Source organism: Eutrema salsugineum, unplaced genomic scaffold (genome assembly GCF_000478725.1).
Source record: "Eutrema salsugineum unplaced genomic scaffold, Eutsalg1_0 scaffold_6, whole genome shotgun sequence".
In the NCBI taxonomy this organism is placed as follows: domain Eukaryota; kingdom Viridiplantae; phylum Streptophyta; class Magnoliopsida; order Brassicales; family Brassicaceae; genus Eutrema; species Eutrema salsugineum.
The window spans coordinates 5,276,765-5,302,949 of NW_006256547.1; the positions used below are offsets into that span (position 1 = coordinate 5,276,765).

At 33.3% G+C, this 26,185-nt stretch overlaps 4 protein-coding genes across 4 annotated transcripts; all 4 read right to left on the reverse strand.

The window, feature by feature from the left end:
- Window positions 1–16: 16 nt before the first annotated feature.
- LOC18012533 (AUGMIN subunit 5) lies at window positions 17–5,409 on the reverse strand. Its single transcript, XM_006395194.2, has 10 exons — window positions 4,498–5,409; window positions 3,523–4,065; window positions 3,022–3,163; window positions 2,651–2,824; window positions 2,180–2,389; window positions 1,913–2,098; window positions 1,460–1,619; window positions 829–1,024; window positions 592–724; window positions 17–352 (listed from the first exon to the last, which is right to left on the reverse strand). Exons 1-10 carry the CDS (start codon window positions 5,001–5,003, stop codon window positions 236–238), a joined length of 2,367 nt encoding a protein of 788 aa, XP_006395256.1. The 5' UTR covers window positions 5,004–5,409; the 3' UTR covers window positions 17–235.
- An 871-nt stretch (window positions 5,410–6,280) lies between these two features.
- On the reverse strand, window positions 6,281–9,907 carry LOC18012534 (truncated transcription factor CAULIFLOWER A). Its single transcript, XM_006395196.2, has 8 exons — window positions 9,723–9,907; window positions 7,730–7,808; window positions 7,570–7,634; window positions 7,363–7,462; window positions 7,137–7,178; window positions 6,856–6,897; window positions 6,579–6,706; window positions 6,281–6,386 (listed from the first exon to the last, which is right to left on the reverse strand). The coding sequence occupies exons 1-8, from the start codon at window positions 9,905–9,907 to the stop codon at window positions 6,281–6,283; spliced, it is 747 nt and encodes a 248-aa protein (XP_006395258.1).
- Window positions 9,908–16,394: 6,487 nt separating this feature from the next.
- LOC18012948 (myb-related protein 340) lies at window positions 16,395–18,122 on the reverse strand. Its single transcript, XM_006395197.1, has 3 exons — window positions 17,942–18,122; window positions 17,064–17,193; window positions 16,395–16,914 (listed from the first exon to the last, which is right to left on the reverse strand). Exons 1-3 carry the CDS (start codon window positions 18,120–18,122, stop codon window positions 16,395–16,397), a joined length of 831 nt encoding a protein of 276 aa, XP_006395259.1.
- Window positions 18,123–22,410: 4,288 nt separating this feature from the next.
- LOC18013068 (cytochrome P450 85A2) lies at window positions 22,411–25,726 on the reverse strand. Its single transcript, XM_006395198.2, has 9 exons — window positions 25,449–25,726; window positions 24,996–25,320; window positions 24,125–24,274; window positions 23,795–24,040; window positions 23,622–23,708; window positions 23,442–23,520; window positions 23,001–23,107; window positions 22,769–22,893; window positions 22,411–22,670 (listed from the first exon to the last, which is right to left on the reverse strand). Exons 1-9 carry the CDS (start codon window positions 25,637–25,639, stop codon window positions 22,583–22,585), a joined length of 1,398 nt encoding a protein of 465 aa, XP_006395260.1. The 5' UTR covers window positions 25,640–25,726; the 3' UTR covers window positions 22,411–22,582.
- Window positions 25,727–26,185: the final 459 nt, after the last annotated feature.

Below are 26,185 nucleotides of genomic sequence, written 5' to 3' on the forward strand. Positions count from 1 at the left end.
AACCAATGAAGAGAAAGAGAAACCAAGACCTATAACACACACTGGATCGTTATTCTGAATCCGAGTACCAGTTTTCTATACAATTGTACCGTGAGAGTCATTTTTGAGAGTCATTTCCCTCTATGTAAAGTCAGGAACGAATATTTCAAAGAGCTTTCTGCTTAAATACCTCTCCCTTTTTTGTCTTAACACGGAGCAACCTTCAAATTCGATTCTGATGGACCTTTCTTCATCCTCATCGTAAAAGGCAATATGATGTTTTCACATGGTTATGCCAAGCCGCAACGTTTTGCCCATCTACAGTGACCCAGTCCACAACAGTTGCAGCAGGTTGTTCGTACCATTCATCCAGCTGCATTCAAATAAAACAAAATGCTGTTTATTAGCCCATTCATTCATTCATTCATTCATTACTTTAGTTTATTAAAACCTTGAAAATTAGTTTGTTTAATCTATGACTAAACCATTTATTCCATAATGACAATGCCCAAAGCATTTAAATAGTTCAGATAGCAAGAGTGAGATCATCCATGGGGGCAAAAAGATACGATATTAATAATAACAATGAGCTTAGTTAAAGGAGTTGCCTACCAAACCCCACACGTATTTGCAGTGCTCCAAGGAAGCTTGAGCATTCACGACCGCAGTCTTGAGCTCAGGCAACCATTTCTCTGTGACTGTATTATCTTGTTCTGTGGCAAGATCTAGGCAATACTTAGTTGTCCTGCACATTGTATTCACATGAATCAAACAGAAATATAATATGGCGCAACTGAGAAGATAACGGTGCATCATTCACACCATAGTACACAGAGAAGCACAAATTACCTTTCATATTCTTGCTGGGCATGGTAAGCATGGCTTAATAGAGCACGACCACTTTCAACTAAATCCTGACGTATATCCACCAAGTTGATTGCTTTTGCTAAATCTTCCAAAACACATGCCTCGGATCCACGGAGCCTCGAGCAGAACTCAAGAGATTCTAAAACTGATGCCAAACTTGCATCTGAACCTTCCAAACCTAAATTAAAAGCAAGAAATATTGGTAACAGGAAACCCTACAGTAAAGCCACATGTATGAGCGTTAATTTGACCTTTAGACGAATGTAGCTATTCCATTTCAACATGGTTCATTTTTCTTCATCAACACATAATATCCCATGAAATCCGCAACTTGTGAACATTGCGCAGGTAAAAGGATAAGATAGTGAAATCCAAGCAAGCCGTAATCTATGTAGATGAACCAATCATCGAAAGAAAAGTCTTGATATGTTTGTTTTGGTTTAATTTTGTATTGCATAGTTTAAACGACAACTCTACAGAAAATAAAATTTAGTGTTATTCATGCGGCAGTGAGTAATAGTATCACAAGGAAACACCTTTGATTTGACCAGCAAGATATTTTTTTCAGGATTCACTACTTAATTTCTGCATTTGGGAAAAAAGCGAGACTCACCCGCAGGATACTGAAGGGCGGCAGAAATGCGGCATATAGATGGAATTGCCGATGGATCGCGTGCACCAGCTCTTGCAGTCAACAAAGCAGCACTCTTCTCGGCTGAGGCAACAGCTTCAGGTCCCGTTGACCCATTAGCTCCCATGGATTCCAGAAGGGCCTGATTAAGAAAAGGAGTGACATAGATATGAACATAATTGTAGCAGTAACATTCAAGTTTGCTAAAACCATATAGCATGAAACCTAGTGATAACCATTCCGCTACAGCTATGAAGCCAACAAAAACCATAAATTGCTAAACTTCCTCTACACTCCATATATCTCGCAGCGAGCAGAATCCTTGTATAACAAACCACAATTTTCAATTTGTAATTTTTCAGTATCTTCCAAGTAGTATCTCTCCAATATATCTCTTAGATTGTTATCAGACAGATGTGGAGAGAAAGTACAGACCTGCGGAGTTGCTGGAAGCATATAGAGGGTGTTATCAGGACTTTGGAAGAAAGCAGACACTTCTTTCTCAATGAAATCTTTAGAGTTCGTTGATATGTCTGCAACAACCTCGCTAGCTGGAATTATAGTGGCCATTGCGTATTCCCTTGCAGCTAGTGGCTGCTGACTCCAGAATGCAGCAGCATCCTGAGCAAAAATCAGATCACGATTTATGCGTATTGCAATTACTATTTCTTAATTCAATGACAAAATCAGTTGAAATATTACCATGTTGGCCTTGAGAAGAGTAGTATATATGGTTTCAAGTTCGGATCTGCGAGCATCAAATTCTTCAATTTTCTTCCACTTCTGTTTTAAAGAATGTTCAGCTTCTTTCCTTTCAGCGCATAATTTATTCAGCCGTTGTATTTCAGATATCAATGTATTTAAGCTAGCCCTCAAACCAGCAGCTTCCCGTTCCTTGCCCCATACATCCAACTGCCATGGAAAAGTTAGATAACTTGGTCAAGCAAGTACACTTAACTTAAACTGGACATTATTGATAACTGAATCAGCTATATAGTGCAGACTGGAGAACGAAATATAATGAACTCTGGTGTTGCCAAATTTAAGAGTGTTAAGTCATTGAAAGACAGGTAAGTTGGAGAGAAATATGTTATAAATCGCGGGACGAAGATGTATAAGTACATTAACTACGGTAACATAGATCATGGAAACCAAGGAAAAACTAGCATTTACCTCAATTTGCCTAAGAGTTTTAGCATTCTGTGACGTGCCTCCAGCATGTGAATGTGAAGAAACTGCGTCAGCACTTCCATGCAAACGGTTTTTAAGTTTCTGACATAAAACCCGGGCTTCTGCGGCTTTGTTTAGTGCATCTTCAGTTCCCAAAAATTGTTGCACATGTGCTTTCTGGAAACAAGCATGCGTGCACGATGAGATAAATAGATTATAAACATATGATATATCAGTGCAGCAAGTGTAATGCAGCAGCCGACCTAAGCAAATCCATATGTACGAGCTAAGCCATTGTCAACCAGTAAGCCTGGAACTATTGCCCTTTCTAAACATTATATGCTGAAACCAGAAAATCAGAGAAGGAGAGCAACCTGTCGTTCAAGGAGCTGGTTGTTTGATCCTTTGGACTGAGTATCTGAGGCTATCGTCCCAGTACCATTAAATTGATAACTTAATGGCGAGCTCACATCAGAAGATGAAATCTCCATTACCCGGTTGTTTTCATACTTATACCTGTAGGTTAGGTTGACATCAAATAATTTTCATTAGCTAATCAATACACTGGAACATGAATCTTAAGAGGGTGCAGATATCTCATTCGGCAAATGAAATAAAGAAAGAAAGAAAGTGAGCGAGAGACAAGTATAAATATATCGTTGATCGAACATGTGTAAAAGCAAGTCCAGGAACAGCCTATATCGATCAGATAGGACACATACTGCCAACAACTACGACTAAGTAACTATCACTTCGCATGATGGAGTTTTTTAATGAGTAGACATAGCATGCTAGGTTCATTCAAGTGATCGAAACCTGGCTGAAGCAGAATTGCAAATTTAGAGAGAGGCATTTTAAGGAAAGTGGAGAGGCACCTCAATGTTTCAGCATCAGCTCTGACATCGACCTTCTCTATCTCTCTGGATATTAGGGTCTTAAGGCGTACGGTGTGGGCAGCAATAGCCTGAAGGAGTTGAGGGGGACTACTCAGGCAGTTCAGTATAACAGCTCTCATCTCATCGGATATTTCTCCATCGTATTCAAAACCCAGCTTGGTAGTTTCCAGCTCAGGTTGGGAATGAATTCCATTTCCTTCGTAAGCAGGAAAAGAGTTACATATTCTGTCAACCATGTGTGATGCAAGTGATTCACAAGCTTTCCTGATATTCCGTTCCCGGGTTGTTTCAACGAGAATGACATCATCCGCCAGTTTACTTCCTTTGACAGAGGAATAAACCGCTTCCCTCTCGATGTTAGTGCTGAGCTTGCTAGATAAATCACTCGAAGAATCTAAACTCGACCTCTGTGCATCCCTTGCTTGATTAACGTAGATTTGTAGCCTTTTGTGATACTCTGCAAATATTCTTGCTGCTTCGTCACATTGCTGATCATAAGCTTCCAGCATTGCTTGCTTATGCCTGAATAAAAGAAAGAAGAAATGATTTAAAATATCTACTGCACATAAACAATGGAAGTCATGTTATCACATCAGTGTACATTCCTTTTAACATCTCCCATTCCCTTAATTTATGGGTTTAGTTGGCAACGATTTATCTTAGCGGGAAGATAACATGAATATAGAAGCTTACAAATATTTTTATCAGAAATGTGAAGTTAAAGCAACAAAACATCTCTTTTATGTTAAAGCTATATCAAGTTACAAAATACATAACCAGCATGAATACTTCAGTGAAATATACATGTCACTGCCTAAATCACAGAGAAGAAGACATCCAATAATCCTAATCTGAAAGCATTTGATGAACTCATCTTAGCTAGTGCAGATTTTCTATGTACTATTCTCTTCAAGAGAGAATGAGAAGTAATCAAAATTATGATTCAAGCCAAACCTGTAATTTGCCCTCTCGTCAAGCATCCTCTTCCGTTCAGCTTCTTCTCTTGAGACCTCTAGCATTCTAGCTTTAAGATCCTTTCTTTGCCTCCTCACAACGTTCCTCAATCGCTCCACTTCTTTTGCAGCCAACTCCCTTTCATGCAACGCAGCCTCTCTGCTTTCTGCAGAACTCAAGCTCTCCCCAGTCACCGCTTTCTCCTTTCGCCTCCCTTTAGCCTTACTCTCCTCCTTCACTGGGTTTACAGAATTGGCAATACTAGCCTCGCTGCTACCACCATGAACCGTGATGTTACGCCTAATGCTCTCGACGGTCTTCTCTGATTTCGCTCGGTATATTAAAAAACTCCAGATGGGTATCATATTCCCTCTACAAATCTTCCTTATAGCATCAACAGAAGGCACATGGGATTTGCCCGGACCTAATTGCCGGTAACCCATTTCCTTCTGAAGCCATTCTAGTATCGCCTCTGGTGTTGGAGCCGAGCTCGATACGCTCTGCATCTTCTGGAATCAGATATCTCAACACAACCCTTTAATTATCAACGAGCCCACTAGATTTCTACCCGCACATTCAGTGCATTGCTCGAAATTGACATCAGCAAGTTGAGGTTGCGAAAATCAAACCAGAAATGTAGCTGTCGACACCAAGATTACACGAAAGCAGCCAAAACAGCTAAAGAAGCTTGAGCATTTGCAGAGCAAGCGAGTTAGGGTTCCAGATCTCCGGCAATGGAGCACCCGCCGATTGATTATACAGGTAGAGACAGGACGAACAGATCTGGGAACCAAGAAGACCAATATCGCTGGAATTGGACAGATGATTATAGATCGATAGATTTCAAAATGGAAAATTGAAGAGATGAAAGCAGATTTTTCTAGCAAGTGATTCAGTGATGATGAGGTTACTCTGCGCTCTCCTGATTTGAAAAATGAAACGGGTCCGGGTCGAACCGTTTAATAGCAATTGATATGTCAAAAGTATGTGGGTCAAATTTATAGTTCCAAGCAAATACAGGGGTACTACTGAAACAATCCTCAAAACTTCGAGGGTGGGTAAGAAAAAAGCAAAAACAAACCGAATCAAACCAAAATTAAACTACAATTTGTTTATAAACCGTTTGGTGTTATAATCTATAGATTTGGAAAAACCGTAACCAAACTGAAAATCTTAGTTACTTGTGTCTCGTAACTGAAATTAGGTTTTTGGTTTTTGGTCTAACTGACCCTTCTTTTTTTTTTCCCTCTCTCTCTCTCTCTCTCTCATATTTACCACTCTCTAGTCTCCTCCAAGGCCAGTTCTCTACGATGCTGATCCTAAATGCTTTCGTTTAGCCTAGACATGAGAAGGGCTCAAGCCATCTAGGCGCAGAAGCAGATGCCATTGATTAAGGGCCGATAAAAATAATATTTTGAAGCTTTAAATGGAGGAACCAAATGGAGTAATACCCCTAATGATAATTTTTTTCTGTGGTACTATATATATATATATAACCATTCAAACCCATAATATTACATGTTGCTTACAAACAGATAAACGAAACTCACAAAATGTAAGTTGCAATCATAAATAAAATATACAAAATCGCAATAGAGATACAGTTTTGTTTCTTCTAAAGTTATTTCGAAAACTGAAACTAAAAGATACCTTATGCCGGTTCTAAGAATACCAAAACCAAAAATATTTTCTGATATTCGGTTTGGTTCTATTTAATCCGAGATGTTATTTCGTTACTATATGAAGTACTGGAAATTTAGCAAACCAAATGGCCTTGTGGCCTCTACTCTCCAGTGAGCCGGGGCATCCAATGCGGCAACGTTGTATTCGTCGGCCGAATGAGGGTTCCGGCATCTAAGTCTCCAACTTCATTCCTATGTGATGTGCCCCTAGAAGTAATATATCCATTCATTACATATAAAGTAAACCAATATCGATTGTAGTTAGGCAACTATCAAAGATACAAAGTATAATGTGTTGATAAGTAACATTATCATTAGGAACACATTATAATTGGTATTGTTGATATATGTGTAGCCAAGTGAAATCGATATATAGAAAATTGAAAAAAAGTTTAGTACCCAAGAGATAAAGGAGGAGGAGGAGATGTAGGTCGGGGCAGCGGGTGCGGTGGCTCGCATGGCGGTATTGCCAATGAGGCTAAGCCTTGGCTGAGGTTTTGCGGCTCAGAGTCTTCTCTTTGATCAATCTGCCAAATTCAATACTTGTTGTAGTTACTCTTTGTTCATTTTGTAACTGATTTAACATTCCAACATAAATTAAATATATGTCATTGGTAGATTTTAGACTATTAATCACTTATATCTATCTAGTCAAAGAGTGTGACATCCGTTTCACCTTCTTTGCTAGCTGTTTCCTCAGTTCTTTAAGTTCCTTCTCCTATGTATGCCAACAAAACAGATCGCACATTTATTAATTTAATTAATCGTTTGGAAACTCAAGTATTCTAGAATCTAAAATCTGGATGTGTTTCGCATTTGTAAAAGCGAAGAATAGTAATCGTGAAGATCACATAGTCCAAGTATTATGATTTCTACAACAGCCAGAAAAATGGTAGGTACTCAAACACTTTTGCAAGGTACGTACAAAGAGTAATTGTCTCTAAATCAGTATATTACCTTTTTCTGGAGCTGTGCTATGGACTCTACCATGAGCTGGTTCTGTGCTCCCAAATCAAAACAATAGCTACATGATTAGATGTATTATTTTTTTTATCTATATATCTGTGTAAATATATGCATACACATACTGAACTTTTGTTCAAATGATCCATGCATATGCATGTAACTGGCATGTATACAATTAAGATACAAGATAATGTTTTTATGGATGTAGATAAAGAACCTTTCTAGAGCGAGTTCTCTTGAGGGAAGTATCAAGTTGCATCTCCAGAGCATGAAGCTCTCTGATACTTAGAGAATCCACCTCTTCTCCTTTTAAGTGCCTTGTTATATGGAATAAATATAAGTTAATAAATGAAGATGCAATATATTATATTGTATAAATTTAGAAACGTGTGTAGGGGTGGTCCTTTAATGATAAATTTCTAACCTTAAGCTTCTTTGCATAACATCAATCATTCTCAAGAGCTTTGAACATTCAGTTGAACACTCACCCTACAAACAACAAGAAGTAGACAAACAGTAGTTAGCTAGATTTACGATAGACATTTATTCATCTGTAATAGATATTGATTGATGTGCTTAAGCACCTGTGAGTCCAAACTTGGTGTTGGAATATCTTGACCGGCGTATGAACATCTCTCATATCGATCAAGAATTCTCTCCATGCTAAACATCGTAAAATTAGACTTGAATGAACCACTCGATTATCATCATACAGTATATTGAACATAATGAATATTTATCTTTTTATTGTCGTTGGTAACTCTCTTCTTCTTCCTTTTTTTTTTGAAAAAAAAAGCATAAACAGTTCTAAATTCATATGCATCACGCATGTAATGTTTTAAGCATAGTCGAACTAAGCATAAGTAAATAAGTGGTTTATGCGGAGTTTACACACAGTAGAATCGAATTTACGATTGTAGCGACCTTAATTATGCTCCTGTCCCTAGACCCAATACCACTATGCCATCACGAGTGAAATTTTATCACACTAAATTTTAGAATAAACAAAATTATAAATAGATTAAACTTAACTAATGTTTTCACAACATGTTTGCAAAAAACATTCTTTTTTGGATATACTACTTAAGCTCAGTTGCTAGAAAGTAACATCATGGGTGTGATTTCATGTGAGGATCGAGGTTAGTCCTAGGTTCGACCAACAAAAAGACAACAAGGCACAAAGCTCCAAGAATAAGGCTTGTCATGCTTCCAACTACATTTTACTGTATATCTTAAAGGTTAATTTTCAGTACGACCATGATTGAAAGCTCACCCCTATTAATAGTAGATTTGGTTTCTCCATTTAGTAATTGTGTACATTTAGATAATTTTCAATACGAAATCCATCCCTAGAAAGATGATAATTTGCACCAAAATATTGTATGATATGTTCTTTCTATATAGCAGAATTAGTTTTTTTTGTTAGTTCATTTGAACTAATGATAGCGTTTATCAAAAGATGAGAACTATCACAATTTTCATGAACGTAGGCCATTGGGATCATTTGAACAGTGTCATCATAATATGTATCCTAGTGTATTTTATATATTATTGTTCTGTTACGATAATTACGATTCTTAATTGAGTTTATACATTTAAATATATATATGTATTTTATACATTTAAATATATATATATACGTCTGTCACAGTATTATGCAAGTTCGCAAGATTGATATTAGATTACTACTCTTTTCTTAAATTACATTTCCATTTGTTGTTAAATTCTGTTTATCATTATATATTGCCAGATAATTATGATTCAACGATTACAATTTTTAAAAGTATGTCTGTAATTACCAGAATATGTTTAGTTAAAAGCCATCAGACTAATTTTTATTATAAATATCTTCAATTCAAATTATTAAAATAGGTAAAACGAAGTTCAATCTAACATAGACAAAAAAACTTCAATCTGACATGAGAAATAGCCAAAGTAATCTACCTTTGACATTAGATCTACTCATTGATCCGAACCCTACAGGTACGATTCTAAATTTAATGTGTAGATTCTATATCAAATTTGCTCTTCAGCCTTATATAAGATAATTTTTCCTATAAATCATCTTTTCCATATGGTCGAAGAACAAAAACTCACACAAAAATAAAAAGAATGATCGCTGATTATATCATAGTATATTCAACTTAAGTCCTCGATAATCAAATTTTGTTAATACATCGTAGTCTTATCAATTAGCACATTCTTCCACCATATATTTCTGGATAATTCATATAATCAAATAGACTGTAATAATTATACCTTACAATGATGGTTTGATTTATTTTATATAGAATAAGAATTCATTTTTATGTTCTAATCTCTCTAACTTAGAGATTCAAGAACTAAACATGTGTATTACACACATACATGGCTGTTAATTCATCTGTTTAGTCAAAACACCTCAGCCAAATTACTTGTTTAAACCTATTAATTTCCCCGATCTGTCAAAACATAAAATACAATCATATATGTAGATTGATAGCGGTAGATATGCGATCTTACAAAAAAAAAAAGTAACCAGAGGGTAAAATAAGATTCATAGTAAATGAATTAATTAGTTTAGGAAAAAAATTGAACCTGGAACCAGCAGAGTACTCGAAGAGCTTGCCTTTGGGGGAGAAGACAATTAAAGCAACATCAGCATCACATAACACTGAGATCTCTTGAGCTTTCTTCACCAAACCGGTCCTTCGCTTCGAAAATGTCACTTGTCTCCTTATCTTGTTCTCAATCTGCCGTAGCTGAACCCTTCCCCTTCCCATTTTCTTAAAACTCTCAGAAAACTAAAAACTAATTAAGCTAAAAGAAGACTTTGGTACCTTGACCAGAGAAAAGAAGAAGAAAAAACCCTAGTTTCTCACTCTTAAAAAGAAGAAAAGTAGAGTGAGATGAGAAATTACGCAAAGATTTTTGTTGTAAGTTTCTATTTCTGTGAGCTTAGTTTATATAAATATAAGGATACACACAAAGGCATATATGGAGGAAAAAAGAGAAAGTATCAAATGATACAATTAGGGAAAGTGAAAGCAGAAAACTAGTATTTATGTCTGTATCCGAAATAGTCTTGACGATCAATTATAATTATTATTATTTTAATTAGTTAATGAAGTAATTAACTAACTCAAATTGCTGGTTTTAATTGTACGGATTTTGGCTGGTTCTTAATTTAATATAGAACCCTGTAATTATCTTATATCAAAGTTCTACTAACAAATGCTGTGTATTCGTTGGATCTTTTGACCGATGATATAAAATATAAGAATGGATTAGAAGATACATTTTAAAATGTTAATAAAGAACTTGGCCTATCACAATGTTAACCACCACATGATAACAAATTATTTATTTGTAATATTAAAGACAAAAATTTGAAATGACTAACCAACGTACAGTAAAATCGGCATTTAACAAACGTACCATCTCGTTTTTCGGTTTAATATATAAACCGAGTAACAAGATGAAAAATGAAAATACATTAATTTGTATTACAACTGTAATAACCCCGATTTATAGATAAACTAGATTGGGTCTCGAGTATAATTTAATACTTTTCTGATTTGTAAGAAATGAAAAAATTAAAATTTTAAAAATGTAAATAATAATACTCCATCCATTCTTATTTAAATAATGTTTTATCATTGTGCATGCATATTAAGAAATAAATAATTTTTGTTTTTTATATTAAAACCTTTATTATTATCAATTTTAATCAGTAAAAATAGTCTGCAGAATATAAATAGTCAAAATAACAAAACAAATAATTAAATTTTGCATTGATTTGTGAAAGCATCAAATATTTAAGAAAAGAAAACCTCTAAAATATCAATCAAATAAGAACGAAGGGAATCAAATAAGAACGAAGGGAATATGTCGTTATAAAAAAAAGTATAAGATTGACGCAAAACTTCAAGCTTAATAATCATTTATTTATTTTTGATTCTCCTATTTTTTCATTATATAATTTCAATTAATTTTGGTTCTATCATGTGGTGAGGAGTTCTGTTTTCGAGCCGTTCATTGAAAGGTCAGACCAGAGTCGTGTCTGAGCACAGGCTAATGAAGCATGTGCTTCAAGGCCGATGGAGTTAAATATTTTTTTGGGCCAATTTTCCAGAATTGGAGTTAGTCCAAATGGTTTGTGATAAGTGAAAGTATGTTTAGTTAAAGGTTTATCTGGGTTCAACTCTTCCCAAACGCATATATGTCATTTTTTCTTCTTTTTTACCAATTATTTATGCACTAAACTGCATTAAGAAAAGTTTTAAAGGGCTAATTTTTTTTTCTCGCTTGTAGTTAGAGAAATCTCAGGTACGGTTCTGGGTCAGACCAAGACCATGAGCCGATTCAACATTTGGTTTGGTAATTGCACTTATAGAAGCAGAAGTAACATCAAAGAAAACTATTATGTAATCCAACACAACAGTTGGATCTCCACCAACTATTTGCCAATTTGCTCGAAAGAACTCTAATCAAAACCATCTGGACGATGTGATTTATCCAGAGAGCGAGGGAACAGAGCATGTTTGACGACGTCCATCTCTAGAATTAAGAAGGACTACTACTACTAGTAGGAACGAGAAAATTCAGGTCCACCATTATTCTTGAATTCTTGAGTTTAGAACTCATCTAATTCTTTATCAAACTCCAGTTTTAACCCAATAGTTTATGAAGCCTAATTTTCTTAACAAATTATGGATACCACATTATCTTCAAGAGCATTCGAAAGAGGTAGAGTTCGATCCCTAATACCAACAAAACAAAAGTTGATATCTTAACGTCAGCGAGGACGAAATTATGTTTTGGCAAAACATGTTTTATTTATGCTTGCTGATCCGCAAAAGTCAAAACTAAACATATGTAAAACACAAATTATGCCCAGTCTGCAAAATTATGTTAACGCGGAATATGCGTTCTTCTAGTCCACAGATATAAAACTGTAGACAGAATATGTGTATTGCATTCCACAGCTCAAAGAAGATTCAGAATTTGACTTATAATATCATTTACAAACATAATTTAAATATTCATACGAGGAAAGTAACATTGAACATAAAATCTAAGAAGATTGACCGTCGCATATATAGAAGGCTAAACTATAGGGGTGGTAATTGACATGTCAAATGTGTATTTAGACACGTACGTGTATATATAATGTATACGAATGCATGGGACTATATATATATAGAAATAAATGTAAGTGCAAGTGTATGTGTATATACATTCCTGAACTTGTGGTCCGTTGCAAATTAAAAATGTGTTAATTTGGGTTAATGCGATTTAGAACTAGATTAGTAATTAAAACTTGAGCGCGATAGACCTTTCATGGGTTCGCATTCAAATGTGGTCCACTGCACTAAAATATAATAACTTTAGTCACTTTTTTGTTGAAAATTGATAAATTTTAAGTGAAAACTGTATAATATTACCAACTTCCGAAAGATGGTGTACTATAACCAACTTATATATCGAAGCTTATGGGGACCATTTCACCATAATGCATAAATTAAGCTCCAATTGTACTAAACCCTAATATTCAAATCTCACGCTGAGCTATCAAAGGTTGGGGACCATCCGATTTCGCGGTCCGAATAGTAAAATCTTAGAAGATAATATATTTTTTGTTAGACAAAGAAAAGTAGACTACGTTTTATCATAAAATACGATTAAGATTTTTTTTTCATTAGTGGGATTATAAGACATGGGTTACTAGGATGATGGAGGACATGCTCATTGGGAACAAGTAATATATATGTGAAGAATCAAGTAGATGTGGTACCACAAATGTAGGCCAAAGGGGAACTCTTACACGATGTTGCAATTCCGAAGACAAGTAATTTCTATATTACGATTGACCCTTTGATGAGATTTAGGGACATGGCTTTTTTATTCCCAGCGCTCTCTAATCTCTGTATACAAAAGTTTTTTTATGTTAAGTTTCACGGATTTACAATTCAAAATTAATTAGTATTAAGTGGATTTGTGTATAGCCCCCTTATATCTTATTTTTCATCACATTTCATTTTCGATGTAGAATTCCTAACATTTTCAAAGAGGATAATTTTCCCTTACAAACATGGCAACATGTAATTATCTATGCACACTAATTAATCTACATATTTTTAATATAAGGGTTTGAGTTACCTAGCTAGAAAGATATAAGAACAACATCTGTACTTGTAATTGTGATACAATTTGAACCGTGGTCGAGAATGTTGACCAATTAAGGTGGGATTAATCTAGTTTTTAATTAATATTGGTATCAAAAGAATTATATCTGTTTACTTGCGTAAAAAGTTAGCCCTATATGTAAGTAAATAACTAGAAAACTTATTATGGGTGAAAGTTTGTTGTATTCAAGCTCGTCGGATCAAAAGAGATAAAAGCAGTAGAACGTTTATAATAATACAAATTGTTCTAGAAAACAATAAGAGTTACTCATGAGTAACTAAATAATGAAAAGATTCTTAAACCCAATTAAAAAGGATAGTTGACGATTAGGGAAGATGCTGTGCATATAATTGGGCACCATTCTTGCATACTCCAGTTTGCACCAGCAACCCTTTTTCAACCTTTTTTCCTATTGAGGACCCATCAGAATAATTATGAATCCGAACCCTCTTTTGGAAAATGAGCTCGGCTATCATATCCAAGTGGGCAGGACACACACAAAAAAAAATTATATCCAAGTGGGTATAGGATATCTTGATATGTATCAAATTATGACTAAGGGGAAGCATAAGAACTAACTCCTTTTGAGATCTAATATGCTCATACACCACTTTTTAATAATAAAAAAACAACTAATGCTTTTATATGTTTTATGAAAAGAAAAAAAAAATATATCCGTGAAAGAGGCATGTACGTGAGTAACGTGAAGAAGAGAGGAATTGAAGCAATGATCTCACATATCTCATGACTTGGTTTGAATTCTTCCAGCCTTAGCATTGATCTTCGCTGACTTCAACAACTATCCGGAATCACTACAAAAAAAAGTGTTAATAGCATCAAATAAATTATATCAGAAAAATAATTGATACTAATTAGAATCATTTATTTACAAGTGACATAAATTATACAGTATTAACATCAGTTAATACAAATGATGTTATTATTAGTTTATATGGCATCGATTGCATAAAACTGATACTAATTTATTTTAAATCACATCACTTGAACAATATTGATACAAAACCAAATTTTACATCATTAGATAATTGATGTATATATTAGCATCATTTGAATATATAATGCAAATTTTATAGCAATTAAAAAGTGATGCCAACAAAGAATTGAATTAAACAATTAATATATTTAATTTAATTTGGTCAAAACTTATCTGTCCCACATCGGTTAGGAGAACTTGAGAGGAGAGAATTGCTCCTCTATAAAATAAACTCATCATTGTTAATAATCGTATGATTTTATTAACCTCAACCAAAATCTTCGACATAAAAAAAATATTTTTAATAATAATTATAGTTAATTATTGTATGAGAGTTCACAAAATATATTTATATTAATAAAAAAACAAAACGGATTTTATATGAATTTTAAAAATAAATTAAAATTTATACCAAAATAGCATTTTAATACAAATATTAATATCATTTATAATAACTGATGTAAAATTTAATATCACTTAAAACAATTGACATATATTGATATCAATTATTCTAATTGATGTAAATATTTAAAATATTTACATCAGTTATTAATGAACTGATATAAAGTATTTGCATCGCCACTTTCAGAATTATTTTTTTAAATGATGTAAAATTTTTTTGCATCAGTTATAAATAATACAAATAAATAAAATAAATGATGTATTATGATGTTTTTTTGTAGTGAATTGCTCTCACATGTGTTTCAATATTATATTACCTATATCATTTGCTCTCTTCTCCTTATTCTATTTCTGTCAAATGTAATCAAACTTATTTGTATGCTCCAAATGATGCTCCGTGAGGGTGTCAAAGAAGGTGAATAGAACAGGTTAAGAAAAAAAGAAAAAAGAGAGGAATTGAAGCAGAGAGAAAAAAGAAAGAAAAGATGATGTAGTGAAATTAATAGCATCAGAAATATATCATCGTGGGCTTAGTAATGCGGTTTGGAGTGGTTATTTCTTATTCTGATGGCCCAGTTGAATACTGATGGCCCTGTGTAGATTCATTTTTTCATTAATACCGATTTTTGTAAGCGTTATAAACTTACAAAGTTAATAAAATTATTTTAGATGTTAAAGAAAAAAAACTAGAGTTGGATTTCGATATTAGTTAATGTTACATATATTCACAATGTGGTTGACTTTATAAAAGTCAGTTTCATACTATTTAAATAACATATTATCATGAGAAATATTTTTCACTACCTTCCAAACAAATTCATAGTTGAATATCTAAATTTGTCGAGCTACGTGCATATTTAAATATTGTAAGACGTTCGGATATATTTGATTTTATAACACATATGATATGGCTACTCAAAAAAAAAATGTAGCAAACAAAAAAAAAATTCTAACATCAGAAAAATATGTTGCTTAATCAGTTAAACTACAGCAGCACAGTCACTAACTTATCAAATACAGTATGGAGAGTCGGGCTCAGATTACGAACAGAGATCGGCCGAGAGGTCCCAAACGTCATAGTTCAGACTGAGATCACAAAAATTATATTGAAAATGATTGAGGAAGATATTGTAGACTTTATATATATATATATATATAGCAAGATATCGTTGAACGGTCCAATATGATTCGAACCTAAACAGAAATAATATATATGAAAATTGAACCATATCCTTAATTATATAGTTTTAATGGATTCTATTATTTTTTTTATTCAACAAAAAAACCGAAACCTGATTTGAACATAACCGGAAAATAAATAAAAACTGATTTAAAACCTAAATTTATAAAGGGTTATGTCTTAAAATCAACCTTCGACCGCCCTTTCAGCAAGCTAAACCTCTAAAGCTTAACATCACACAGTGTACTAACTAAAAGAGTGTATGGAGTAAATAAATGAAAAGATAAATTATGAGACAGTTTATTCCATAAAGCCTTAAAAACAAAGTAGTAGAATTGTCGAGACATATATTCCAAACCATTTTATTAGCCTCACTACTCCGATCTATTTAGTAAGACATCGCTAATAAGTTTAGAATTATACAAATTCGAGCTCTTTTATTTTTTTCTACTTTTAACCGTACGAAGACACAACGTTCTTTATACATTATCTCCGAGCATAATGATTAGAAAATATATCCTCCAGTGTAAAAGCCATTATAACTATAATCCCCTGATCCACACGAAGCCTCAATTCCGCCGCCGTTAAACTTCTCAGAAATATGATCAGCATTTGTTCTCTGTTCCGAGCCACCACCAAAACGGTGTGGATCATCGTCCTCTAGATTCCACAAGCTGCCCCACAGGTTACCTTCATCGATCATGGAGTGGTCGCTTGAGGTTGCTGCAACACTTTGAGGCATATGAACTTGATCATTGAAGACACTAGTCGGGTAAGAGAAGGAGGAAGCTATGTTTTGTTCGTTGTCGATATTCATGTTGTCTTGAGACACCAGCTGGTACGATTGATTCTGCCGCTGCTGTTGTGGTTGCAATTGCGGTGTCAGATCTAGTTGTTGTTTCCGGGATCTTTTGACTTTGTCTTGCTTCGAAAAAGTTTTTTCTTTTTTCTTGTAATGCGTTCGCCAATAGTTCTTGATTTCATTATCTGTCCGTCCTGGTAAATATCTTGCGATGGTAGACCACCTATATATATTTTATGAAAAGTATTTGTAAATGCCCATGAAATGTTTGAATACAAATAAAAATGTAAGATAATTAAGAGGCTTAAACCAAGCAATGGTGAAACTGATCTTATGATGAGTAAAAAGAAACTCTTTCTTATGCTTACTTACTTGTTACCCCAAAGGGAATGAAGTTCAAGGATTATTCCCTCTTCTTGAGGAGTGATTTGTCCTCTCTTAAGCCCTGGCCTCAAGTAGTTCACCCACCTTAGTCTACAGCTCTTGCCACTTCTATTCAACCCTAATTTTCAATTCCATGAAAAAATAAATAAATGAAAATGACACTAAGAATGGGTTTGAAAAAACATGAATATGTACAAATGTACGTAAATGCATCTTGATGCATGATCTTTATCTGTATATGTAATATGGTTATAAAAAACTTTCTTACTTTAATCTCCACCATAATGTTCGAATACAAAAATGTAATATATTTAAAAATGTTCCCAAACTGATCAAAGTCAACTCCACAAAACAAAAAACAAAGAATCATAAGATCATCTTTTGATTTCTGGTAAAAAAAACCCTAAAAGCTTATTTCACTATGGCATTGTCCTATTTCTAACCATAAAAAGATGAAAGAAATAAGAATGAAATATAGAATCAAGAGCTTGATAAAGTCAACTATACGCCACATATATGATCTCCCCACTTGTCTTTTATTAATCGTCATTAAAACATGTGTATTTATTAGCTAATTAATTCTGTGCTATTTCTGTATAATTATTAATTAAATCTACCCAGACATAACTTTCATTAAAGAAAATATTCAATAATAAAGAAAATCGAGATCAATGGAATAATACAATATAGATTCGGTTACTAATATGTCTACGAGCTAATGATATGAAGACTAGATAAGTTGCAGCACCAATAAAAGGAAAAAACAAAAAAGAAGACTAGATAAGTAACATGTACATACATATGTATATACAGATGCATATATATATATATATATATGTACCCATGATCAAATCAAAATAATCTACCTGCGCAATTAGCAACAGAGCTCCATCTTCCTTCACCATTCGTAGTGACAAACTCGGCGAGAAGCTTGTCTTCTTCAGGTGTCCATGGTCCCTTTCTACATCCTTGTTGTTGTTGTTGTTGATAAGGATCACGATCACGATCATGATTTCGATGATGAACTTGAAACCCCCAATCAAGCATATCTCTTCAATTCTCAGAAACTGTTTCACACATAAACCAATACTACAACTTATGTGTACATATATGTGCGAGAATGTGTGCTTAATTTTCTCTGCTATGTTTATGTTTGTGGTTGAACATGTGCGTGTGTATCTATATATATTACGTGTATCTATATATGCTTAGGAACACTCACGTCTTACCTTTTATAGACCCCATAGTTAATCATGAAGCATATGTGAATATATGGACTATCATTAGCCTTATTAGTTATATAAATTAACTTGAGTTCCTCAATCACGGAAACAATCTTTAATAAACCACTATTTTTCTTACAAGTGTTGACACATAATGAGAACCAGCTCATTACTTTTCTTACCCAATTAGGATTTTACAAGTACCTTATTACCAAATCCATTCATAGATCCGTACAATATATTTATTCGTCATCACTAAAAATTATTCTTGAGCAACAACTTTTTGTCGTTGGACGCTTAAAAAGTTTTTGTTAGACATCAGCAAAGAACTATAGAAGCATAACTTTGTTCTGGATTCAATTTTTGGGGAAAATATATACTCTATTTTAAAAATACTAGTGGGTGTCTTTATTTTCTCGATAAGAACTTATGAGGCAGTAGAATCTCAACATCTGTGAAGTAGGATAATAAAAGAGAGGCTTTAAGAGTACTTCCTGATTAGTTTTAATAATACACTTAAAAATATATATAATTAATTATGCGCGAAATAATGGGCCTAATGAAGTGTATACTAAATTGGGCAATAGGAAAATCAGAAAATGCCGCCCATACAATAAAGTATCGATGACTCACCTTCTATCCATGTGGCCTTTCGGCTATATGTAGCAACATTTATATATGGCAATGTTAGGGCTTTCTTGAATTGGTTTACAATTCAATCAAAGATTAACTTATTTTTTCATTTTTTATAGTCTGGATGTATATTTTGTTTAAGATTCGAGCTGGATTAAATAAATATAATCATTTATCTTGGAGTTTTTTGGGGTTAGATTTTAGGTTAGTTGCAACTTTCCTTGCTCACAAAACTGAAAAGTGATGCTTCTAATTACTTTTGAGAAATATCTTAAAATAGCACAAAATTAGTTTTGTTCCTAATATAGCAAAAATTAAAATTCCAAATGTAGCTATTGTCTAAGAATACTTGTTTACCCTAAATGAATTACAAATAAAAATATACATTATGCTTAGGCTCTTCTTTTCCGAAAACATAAGTACGTTATTAAAGGGAATTGCCCCCAAATTTATCAGAATTATGAATTCTTATTAATACCTATCTTTCTTGTGGTTTTGAATATTCCTTTGTTAAATATAAATAGAAAGCTTTTCATGGATCTTTCACCTTAAGTTTCGAAGTAAAGTTTTGGATGGAGGCCTGGATGGTATTAGATAAGCATCAAGCTCTGATGACATAAGAAACTAGGATCAATTTTGCTATAAAAAACAGTATTTATAAAGCTACTCTGACAAAGACTGTACACGTATGGACAACATTTTTTCAACAAGTATTCACAACAATATTTCAAGAAACAAGTACTCTATTTTTTACGTGCATGTATATATTTTAAGTTATGATTAGCAAAAACATTGAAAAATTATACTGTATAAGCGAAGATGTCTACGACAACATCCGCAGCTCAAGAAAAAGTTTTTGAATTCTAAAGAACTCTTGAAAACAAATACTTTTATAGTTAGAATCAATATAAGTAAAATTCGTTTTTAGATTTTAAAAGCTTCTAGAAAGATTGTCATGGTACTTAGTGATGGATCCATCATGTAGTTCTTAGATTGCTAACTACTTTAACACTATCAATGTTCAAAGATAAAAATAAATAAAAAGATTCTCTGGCTACCGTTAGCAACTTGGTACGTTCTGTTATTTATGGTATTTTAAAAATCTGGTCACTATGACACAAAAAACAAATCTGGTCTTTCAGTTCACAATTACTTCGGAATCAAAATCAGATAATTTTCATATTAATCAATATTCGTATTGTCATTCGTAACTTTTTATTCTTATGAACAACCTCTTAAAACATAAACTTCTAAGTTACACATGACAGATTACTGTTTAGTTTTCTTGTCTACCTTAATCATTTTGTACAGTTCTAGGTCTTCGAATATTTGGGCCATTGGATTTCAAGGTCGTTAAAAATTTCCGAACCGGTAAGTGATCTTTGGGATGTTTGACCTTTGGGATCGTTGTCCTTCAAGATTGCCATAGTTTTGTTTGAGTTTGTAATGATTAGCCTTAATAGTTGGTATACTCAGACTATATCATAAAATAGTGAATGTTAATGAGTATGAATTAAGAAGGCTCAAATCATTTGTTGTGACATCATAAGATTGGAGAGCTGGTCGACACCTCATATATTCAAATAAGAAGATGTTTCGATCATTTTCCACACATGAAGGACCACAACACAATTAAACACAGTAGTTAATTAGTTGTATAAAGTAAGGAAATCTAAAAATAAAATAAAGAATTTAGGGTGATCACGAGAGCAAAGACCCATTGAAAGAAGTCTGAAAACTTGTTGGTAACGTGTAACGTCTACAAGTAATATTTATTAATTATTCACTTTAATGTCTCAATTATTATAGTACATGAGTGTTAAAAAACAAGAGTGTGTATTTTTTTAATTAAAGAGAATATATATACATACACTATATACAGTTTTAGATTAGTATAAATAATTAAGGCAAAGACTGACGGGAATTTCTGTGCATTTAAATCGTTGGACGATGATTCTTTATTTTATTTTATTTTTGAGAAAAGGGTTTACGATGACTCTTTATTTATGTTAATTAAAATGTTTTGTAGATCGTTATTAGATCACTGATTTGGTTGTATTTTCTACCGATTATTTATACACATCTAATACAAATTACTTTTTGAAACTAAAAAAAAAGGATATTAGGACTATACCATGATACTAGTATTTTTTCATTTTTCTTTTGTATTCTAACATTTATTAATCGTAACACTGTGTTGGGACTACGTCATTTTGACTCATAAAAACGTAATGATAAAATCAATGTTTCAGCCGAATATAAGTGCCATGTACCGTATTTATAAATACACTAGAATCACTAGTAACCTACCAATCGTAAAAAATCTGGTATGCTTGTAGTTTTATCAGTAGTTTTCCAAAAGGCGATCAAATTCAGCTTGTATGTTAACTTTTGACCAAACACTTTGGGTTTGTGGGAGTGCATGTTTCTTAACATAAGTGAATCCGTCGGGCTTGTCATTTGGTAAATAATGAAGAACATCAAATATCAGGCCCGTTAGTGAAATTCAGTAAAGAGGCATCATTTTCCGTGAGCTAGGTATGATTTCAAAATTCAAACCATAAGAGCTGTTCGCTAATTAAGAAAGAAAGAGAGTGTATGCATTTGCAATGATCGTGTAAGCTTTTGTTGTAAAGCGAATTTGTTATTAGTAAAAGCAACGTCAATCGGTTAAGACCTTAGACTCGCCATAATGTATATACTTACCTCAGTCCAGGGAACTCAGTAAATCATGTGTTGACTTTCTTTCTTTAAGCGACAATCTACTACGAGTAAGTGAGCTTAAGAAATCGATTCCCAACAAGGCAACAATCAAAGCGCAAGTTGAAGTGTGATCATCAATTATCTCGCATTTGATTAAGTTCATCTCAAGAATTGCATAAGGATCTAAGTAAGGTTATTCCCAAACATGCTTCAATGATTTAAGTAAGGTTATTCTCAAAACATGCTTGGCTCTAGGCATAACCAAGAGTGCTTTTGCACATGGCCCAAAAATTTCTCACACATTGTTTCATATTTTAGGGCCCAAATGTATATAGAGTGAACACATGATGAATATGAATCGGACTTGTTCTCAAAGATGGAAGAATTAGGAACTAGATACTATAAAAGCTGAACTCATTTCATGTAACACAATTATGAAGCATTATGAGCTATATGTGGGTTGCTCTAGAGAGTAGATAATCGGTATTAAGACTGTACATTCCGTAAGAGCTTAACGTAGTTAACGTCTAAAAGTTGATTTAATGATAAACTAATTGAAAAAAATTGTAAATGAAATAAATATGGTCATGTTTAAAACAATATTTATGAAATGTAAACATTATGGGTTACAAATTTACAATATAAGAGACTGAGCTCAACATTTCAAAGTATATTATTTCTCTTCGAGTTTTCTACATCCTATTTTTTCTCATGTTTAAAACAGTATTTATGAAATGTAAACATTATGGGTTACAAATTTACAAGATAAGAGACTGAGCTCAACATTTCAAAATATATTATTTCTCTACGAGTTTTCTACATCCTATTTTTCTCTCTTTACATTAATCCATATCCTCTAAGATCCTGAGAGATAAATAGGTAAATTGACCCTAACAAAAAGACCTTAATTGATTTTATGTACAATATCAATATTAGGACAAAACAAAGTCAGTAAGGTGAAACCTTAAGATGGTATCCTTTTGGTGCAGAAACTCTTGGAAACACCATTAATTTCTCTCCTCCTTTCTCCTCCCATCTGCACAGAAATCAAAACATTAACACCTCAAATCATCAATCACAACAACAACAAAATCAGATATTTGCACATTAAACAAACATGGATTAAGAACATACTTGTATCTTGTAACAAAGTAGTGAAGGAAGCTAGATACTTCAGAAATTCCTAGTTCCTTCCCAGGGCAAAGTCTTGCTCCACCTCCAAATAGTAAGAAATAGCTCTTTGATTCCAAATTCTTTTCCTGCAAATTTAAATAGCCAAAGAAATTAAGATACCCTCTCCGTGAGCCCGAAGGTTTCAAACGACAAAACACAAACGCAGAAAAGAAAGAATATTGCAAATACTAACCATCCATCTCCATGGATTAAAGATCATTGGATCGTCATAAAGAGATGTATCATAGTTAATCTCTCTTGTGTATACGTAAATTCTCCAGCCTTTTGGGATTAAAAACCCTGTAATTATTTAAAAGTCACAACAGCTATTAGTACAGATACAATAATTTTATAAAAGAAAATTAAAAAGGCTGTTTTTCTCATCAATATAATTGAAAGAAAACCATGGAGGGTCACGGGGAGATGATTGCTTCGCTGGATTGGTTGGTTTATATTTGTAAATAATTGATGTAATGTAAGGTCCACATGCCCAATTGTATTTATTTTCTCTCTTTTAAATCACATACACCCACATACCCACACAAAAAAAAAAACTAGTACTAATAACATTCCTCATAATTTGACAATAATCATATGTAATAATAGTATAAAACTAGTATTAATAGTTTCTTACCGTTGAGTTCCAAGTCGTGAGTAGTTTTTCTCAGGACACCATTAACAATCGTTGCCAATCTTGATGTCTCAAAGATCACCTATCAAACAAAATGGTCCAAAGGAGTATTAAATCACAATGTCAAAATAACGAAAAAAACAAATTATATAAATAATTTTATCTGTGTACGAAAATACTCACAGCTCGAGTGAATTTCATCGATTTAATATCGTCGAGATTGAGTGGCTCGTCAGGTCCTTTTCTGTCCCTAATAGCCAAATGTTCTCTCTGCAATCCAGAAACAAAAAAATCAATAACCGGATCGAACCGTAGAAACCCAAAAAAACCGGTTTTAGTGTTTCTTAAGAACATACTCTGAGTTCTTCAAGAGCTTTAGGGTGATCATGGAGATACTTAAGAGCCATCATGGAAGTTGTAGAGACAGTCTCATATCCCGAATACAAGATCGTTACTACTTGATCTCTTATCTCCTTATCAGTTAACAAGTATCGGTTATCTTCCTTCTTCATCAAGTAACCTAACATGTCTGTGAAAGTTTCTCCTGAATCTCTTCGTTCTTGCATCAGCTCAGTCAATAACTTATCGATGTTGTTTCTTGCCTGAAAAGCAACCAGAAAAATGTCAGGATCTTTACTTATTTTTTTTTTCCTTTTTTTCTTGATGTTGGAATTCAAATATTTTACTTGGATTCCGCAGCGGTAGTTTGTTCCAGGGAGATCGATCGGGACCGAAAGAGTTCCGACAACAAGCTTGAAGAACTCTGTTCTATATTCTTCAACCTCTGGTTTTTTCAAAGTCTCAGCTATTTGTAACAACGATGATAAAAATGCCATCTGCACAACACAAAAACATGAGTAAACAGATATTATTTGTTTAAAAATGCTAACAAAAAACAGGGCTAATCTCTGGGTTTTTCTTTTGGGAGACTAATCGTTAATTTTCCGTGATTCAGACTTCATCAACAAGATTAACAATTATCGTAATTACGATTCTATCCCTGTCGATGACCAAATGTCCAAATACCTATTTTTACCTTTCATCTATCTCAAGCTATCATATTCAGTAAATAATAAAGTAGATATATATTTAAATAATTGCTGAATATGTGAAAAAATTAGAGCCAACATGTTTTATTGAAGGAAGGAGTAACTAATTACTTTTACCAAAAATAATGATACTCACTCCGTTCACAAAGAGTGGTGACACTTTTTTTTTGTTTCAAAAAGAATATCGTTTTAGAATTCCAATGTAATTTTTAACATAAAATATCATTTTTAACCTCAATAAATTTAGAAAATTAATTATAAATATAATTCCAAGAGTAATTTTCTGCAAATTAATAAGAGTATAAGAGACTTTTTATCTTATTTCTTAATTTGTGTGAAAAATGTTTATGAAACGGAGGGAATAATAATCAATTATTTTTATCAAAAATAATATATTTCTCTGACATATCAAAAACATTAAATCCCCAATAAAGGAATAGACCCGAGATTCAGATTGAATGTCTAAAAACAAAGAAAGAAGAAAGAGAAAAGAAAGGCAAGAACGTACATGTTTGGTCTTTTCTTGGATATCAACGGTCTCGAGCTCATCCCAACCACAAAGATAACTTCTCATGAAGTCATCAATCTTAGGCAAGAGATGGTCTTTCATCATAGCCGGGCTTATTAGAGAGAGCAACGAGCCTCTCATGAGCCGGTGGCTCGGGCCGTGAACCGCAGCGATGTTGCATGTCCCGAGGATATCGAGCATCGATTGTGGGTAACCAGCGACTAGTCCTTTCGATTCGTTCATTAGAATGTATCTGTTGAGTTCTGCGTCCATTGAGACTATTGTTGGGCAACCAAGAATGTGTGATTTGAAAAAACTCCCGTATCTGATTTGATCCCAAAAAAAATCATCAACACAAAAAAGAGTTTTTTTATTTTAGAAGAATAACCTATTAAAAAAAAATGACCAAATGGCTCACGAGTAGAGTTTGTTAAAAATTAAAACTTGTTGTACCTGAGTCTCTGGTTCTTCATGAAATCTGGTCCTTGTTTGAGAAACTCGGTGGTTTCACCAAAAATTGGCCAGCCCATGGTTCCAGGAGGAAGACCTATCTTGGAATATCGCATCTGGTTCCAACGGAGAAGAGCAGAGCAGATGCAGACAATGATCAGAAGAAAACCAAACATCATCATCATTATACCCATCTTCTCTTCTTCTTTTTTCTCTCTATTTTTTTCTTTTACTCTGTTTTCTAACAGAATTATATAGAAAGAGCGAGAGATGGTTAAGGGTCTCTGGTTTGGGACTAAATGGGTGTGTATGGCATTGTTTATATAGGCACCTAAGGACACCTTGCTATGAGAGAAAGGAGAGAAAATGACAGATTTACCATATAAAAAGAGTCAAAGAGGAATGATGGTGGGTTTTAATTTTTAACCAACTCTGTAGATTTTCATACTTTTAAAGGGTGTTTCAAAACCACGAAATCGCTATTGTTTTAGGAATAAAATAAGCATAATTTTGGGAAAATCAGCAAATTATGGCAACTATAACAATTTCGTTGTTATGCTTATTTTTTATTCTGAATATAGAAGATAAGCAACCTTTTACAGAAATATTCTGAATTCTTTTTCACAAACTAGCATATAAATAAAAATGTTGGTCAAATTTACTGGATGAAACTTTTGTAACTTACCATATGTATATATTCTGAATTCTTTTTCACAAACTAGCATATAGATAAAAATGTT